The sequence below is a fragment of the Nesoenas mayeri genome (assembly GCF_963082525.1).
Source record: "Nesoenas mayeri genome assembly, chromosome: 25".
NCBI lineage: Eukaryota > Metazoa > Chordata > Aves > Columbiformes > Columbidae > Nesoenas > Nesoenas mayeri.
Genome location: NC_137549.1, coordinates 1,134,661 through 1,139,476, shown reverse-complemented (window position 1 = coordinate 1,139,476; position 4,816 = coordinate 1,134,661). Strand labels below are relative to the sequence as shown.

At 52.8% G+C, this 4,816-nt stretch overlaps 1 protein-coding gene across 1 annotated transcript; it reads left to right on the top strand.

Annotated features, from left to right (window-relative positions):
- Positions 1 to 247: 247 nt before the first annotated feature.
- On the top strand, positions 248 to 4,615 carry LOC308049470 (tRNA-dihydrouridine(47) synthase [NAD(P)(+)]-like; the record flags this gene model as incomplete). The annotated part of the gene is given in 12 exon segments (XM_080359152.1): positions 248 to 853; positions 1,453 to 1,494; positions 1,589 to 1,741; positions 1,840 to 1,956; positions 2,164 to 2,229; positions 2,305 to 2,415; positions 2,788 to 2,884; positions 3,128 to 3,203; positions 3,497 to 3,589; positions 3,591 to 3,680; positions 3,766 to 3,894; positions 4,543 to 4,615. Coding segments are annotated over 12 exon segments (1,653 nt in total).
- Positions 4,616 to 4,816: the final 201 nt, after the last annotated feature.

The window sequence follows — 4,816 nt, the reverse complement described above, 5'->3', positions numbered from 1 at the left end:
CACTGGCCCTGGACATCCCCTTGCCCCCGTCCACAGCAGAAACCTGCACTACATACATGGCAAAGACGGACACACTCGGCAGACGTGTCCACAGGGGGACCAGGGCACCTGCCCCATGGCAAATGAGGCTGGAGACCATCCCTGGGCAAAAAAAAAAACCAGAGACAAGTCAGGCCTGTTTTTTGAGGTCTCCTCTCCAGGAGTTCACCCCCTTTGTCTCTATTTCTAGTATATCTCCAACCCTGGCATGCCTGGGTGGGGAAGCAGAGGGCAGAGGTCTCACCCTGCTCTTTATCATTTTAAGGGCTGTGCAGAGAAGTGCTACTTCCATGATGTCGGCGAGTACACGGCTGCGAAGCCGGGAGACCTGGGCCGCAGCTGCATGCTCTTCCAAACCTTCGGCAAGTGCGTTTACGGCGTCACCTGCCGCTTTGCCCAGTCTCACCTTGGCGCCGGCTACCAGAACATCGTCAACGCGGACCTGGCCAAGCAGTGGGAAGGGAAGACGCTGGTGAGGAACAACCTCTCCAAGGACCTCCAGCACCAGCTGCGCAAGGAGAAGTTTAACTTCAAGAAGGCCCATGAGTATCTCCGCGGTCTGGCCAAGCCCCACAGCGACAGTGGGAAGGGCGACAAAGCCACCGGGTGCTCTGCAGAGGAGCAAGAGGTGCCCAACTGCACAACAGCCCAGGAGGGCCTAGGACACAGCCCCAAATGTCCTGTGCAACCAGAGCAGGGAGAAGATCCCAAAGCAGACGCCTGGCAGAGTGGCGAGGAGCCTTCCTCCATCAAAACAGCTGGCCTGGTGACAGATGAAGATCTTATAAAGCTGCGGACATGCGAGAAGAAGAAGGTGAGAGTTTGTTTGAGGGCTGCCGTCTCTTGACAAGTGGCTGAGATTGTGCTTGGGAAGACAGGAGGGAGCTCTGGGCTGGGTGAGAGGCAGAGGACAGAGCTGCCTGGGGACCGTGTTACTGTTGTGAGGGGCGGGATGTGGGAAGGGGAGCTCTTGGGGTCATGGTGGTGTCCTTGGAGGGGGAGAAGCAAGAGAAGCTGCGGCTCCTTGCACGTGGAGGAGCTGAGCTATTGGTGAGGGTGGAAACGAGCTGCTGGAAGAGTTGAGGCTGGGGCTGGCTGGTTTGTACTGCACGATGGCCTCCTCTCCTCTTTGTCACCTCCTGCCTCTCCTCCTCATCACCTCTGTCCTTGCACCCATTAGCCACTCTCGCATCCCTTGGTCTGTAACTGCTTTGAGTTTTCTCCAAGCCAAGCAGTGAAAACAACTGGAGCGGTTCAGTTTCTGGTTCTTTCATCCAAACAATACGTTCTCAGGGAATAGCTGAGGTTCCTGAACAAAACTGGTGATCTTCTGGTTTTCCCACTGAGTTATACCCATGGCAAGTGATAAAATTGCTGACTGGAATATCTTCCTCTATCCCTTTTGTTTCCCAGCTGGAAATCCAAGGCAAGCTCTACTTGGCTCCACTCACCACGGTGAGTAGATCATTCTCTCCTTTTGTCAAATGTTGCTGTTCCACATCTGGAGCAGGGCAGATCTGAAGAACCACGTCTCTGCTGTCTCTCCCAGTGTGGTAACCTCCCTTTCCAAAGGATCTGCAAGCGCTTCAGGGCGGATGTCACCTGCGGAGAGATGGCTGTGTGCACCAACCTGCTCCAGGGCCAGTCCTCCGAGTGGGCTCTCCTCAAACGCCATCACACCGAAGATATTTTTGGGGTGGAGGTGAGTGCTGTCACCTTGATAACCTAAAAAAATGATAACTCGCTTCTGAAGAGAAAAGTTGCTTCTTGAACTCAGGCAACCTGTCCCCTCTTTGGTAGCTGGAAGGGGCGTTTCCAGACACAATGACCAAATGTGCAGAGCTCCTGAACCAGACAATTGAAGTAGACTTTGTAGACATCAACGTGGGGTGTCCCAGTGACCTGGTCTACAAGAAGGGAAGATGTTCTCTAGCACATTTTGTGAGTCCTGTTGCTCCAAGTCTTGAGATGCTCCAAAAGTCTTGAGATGCTCCAAAAGTCTCGAGATGGTCCAAGTCTCAGCTGCATCCCCTGAGCAGAGAGCTGCTGTGGAGCAGCTCCAAGGAGCATCTTCACTATGTGAGGAGGCAGAAAATCTTGACTCTCCCGCTTTTTGTCCCCCAGGGAGGAGGCTGCGCTCTGATGACTCGGACCAACAAGTTTGAACAGATCGTCCGAGGGATGAACTTGGTGAGTTGGTGCATCTGCCGGCAGCGGGGGATGAGCTGATGGAACCGACTCCTGCCTCACCCTCCATTTCTGCAGGTGCTGGACGTCCCGCTGACTGCGAAGATATGGACAGGGGTGCAAGAGAAGATGAACGTGGCTCACAAAATAATCCCCAAGATCCGCGAGTGGGGAGCCTCCATGGTCACAGTACAGGGATCATTGGCCGGTGTCCGGGGAACTCTGCACAACATGGGGGTGACTTTACCATTCCCCACAGCCCAGTGGCTCTTTTAAACACCTTTGCCAAGCTGCATACGAGCTTTTACTGTTTTCTGCTCATGACAGTGACAAATTCAGGTGCGGGGAGCGTTTTCGTGGGTGCTTCTGAGCTTTGTGTGCATGACAAAGGGAGATGGTCCCTGCGGTGCTCTGGGAGGGAGCTTTCAGCACAATAAACCTCTTTCCAGAGGGATCCTTGACCCCTGCCCCTGTAATTGCCTTTGCTGAAGCCCATTATTCCCAGTCTGCTCTGCCTCCTCCCAGCATTTTTTGGGGTCTCACTGCAGGTTTCTTCGCCAGCTCCATGGCTGGTCCCGGGAGCAGCGCTACAAGAGGGGCATGGACTGGGACTACATAGCAGAGTGTGCCAGAATAGCCAGCCCCATGCCTCTCTTCGGTAGGTATTTTGTTTTGTCACATGGAGTGGAAGTGCTGCGTGTTGAATTCAAAAGGGTTAGCCTGAAGAAGGTGGAGTGTCAGCAACATCCCTGGGGGGCTCAGAACATGAGCTGCGGGGCCTCTTTGGCCAATCTGGCTCTTGGACCCCGTGTCTTTTGTGAATTTTGTCCCATGCCTGGATTCGCTCAGCTTGACTTGCCCTCTGTATTGCTCTGACCTCTGGCTTCTCCCTTGTGGACAGGAAACGGTGATATTTTGTCTTATGCAGATGCTAATCGAGCCCTGCAGATGGGCGTTTCAGGAATCATGATCACAAGGCAAGTGCTTGTGTTCCCCCCTCGCTTCTGAGCTCCATCGGTGCACGAGTAAAAAGGGAATTAAATACCTGAACAGACTCGAAACACCAAGAAGTTTCTTCTTGGCAAAACCACTCTTTGAATGTTGGTAAAATCACTTTGCATCTGTGGGAACGTCCAGCAGGTTCCTGTTGAAATTGAGATAAAAATTCAAGCGGCACTGGCTGGCAGATGAGTGCTGGAAAGCCTCTTAGATTAGTTGGCATGTTCAGAAGCATCAGTGAGGGGAATAACAATGCACTTCTTTGCTGCAGAGGGGCGCTCATCAAACCGTGGCTTTTCACTGAAATTAAGGAGCAGCACCACTGGGATATCTCTTCCAGTGAGAGATTTGGGATCCTCAAGGACCAGCTACGGCCTCGAGCATTGGGGCTCGGACACGCAAGGGGTGGAGAAGACGAGGAAGTTCCTGCTGGAATGGCTCTCGTTCCTCTGCAGGTAACTCTGCCGGCCGGGGTTGCTCAGCACAGCGAACCCGCATTGTTCGAGCCACCGCACCCACCGCTGTTGCGTTTCACTGCAGGTACATCCCAATCGGCTTATTAGAACACCTACCTCAGAAAATTAACAAGCGACCGCCTTACTACATGGGGAGAGACTATCTGGAGACGCTGATGGCAAGCCAGAACGTAGATGATTGGATTAAAATAAGTTAAGAAAGCATTGAATTTCAGTAAAATCGGTGGGAAGGGACAAGGCAGAGCACAAAGTCACCTTATGGAAAGTTTTAGTTGAACCAGCGTCCAGGAAATATGTTAAACCACCTCAACTCTAAAGAAAATTACTGTGTACTGAAAATACAGCGTGCGTGCCAAAGTGTGAAATATTTCAAGTCTTAAGTGAGGCCAAATGTGATCGTGCTAGCGCTGACTTACATAATTTTGGGACCTGATCTTAATGCAGTTTGGCACGAGCAGGGTTCTGGCTCCGCACACGCACAGCAAGAGGTTGGGAGCAGCTTTTCGGAGGCTCGTGTTGGTTTTTGGCACGTCCTGGCCAGCGGTGACGCCGCATTCAGGTCACCAAATCCGGCACCGACCCTGGGGACTCCCCGGTGAGAAGGACGTTGCCCTTACCTGGTGGTGTCGTCCCTCCGGGGCTGTGGTTTGGGGCTGAAGCTCAGCACTGTGGGTGCTTTTGTGCAGCAGCCTTCATTTTTAGGGAGATTAAAGTCTTGATTTGAGACACCCGAGTGTAGTCACCATCACTATAGAGCCACAGGGCCATAAAACAACTGTGTATGGTGCACTGAACACAAACCTCTCTTTATTTTTTTGTTTTATTCTTCTCTTTCTTCCAGCGAGATGCTTCTGGGCCCTGTACCTACCAGCCTCACCTTCCTGCCCAAACACAAGGCCAATTCCTACAGATAGGGCTGAGGAGCCCTTTCCTGCAGCTGTGAGTCAAGCGGAGGCGTCGAGGGGCGGGTTGGCTCCAAAATGAAATAAAGGTTGATGTTTTTAGAAGCCCTGTTGTCTTCACGCCCCAACGAGAGTCCTTGCCACGAGTCCCGCAGCAGATGGGCTCAGCCAGCCTCGTGGCCAGTGGTGCCTCGCTAATAGAGAACAGTGCGA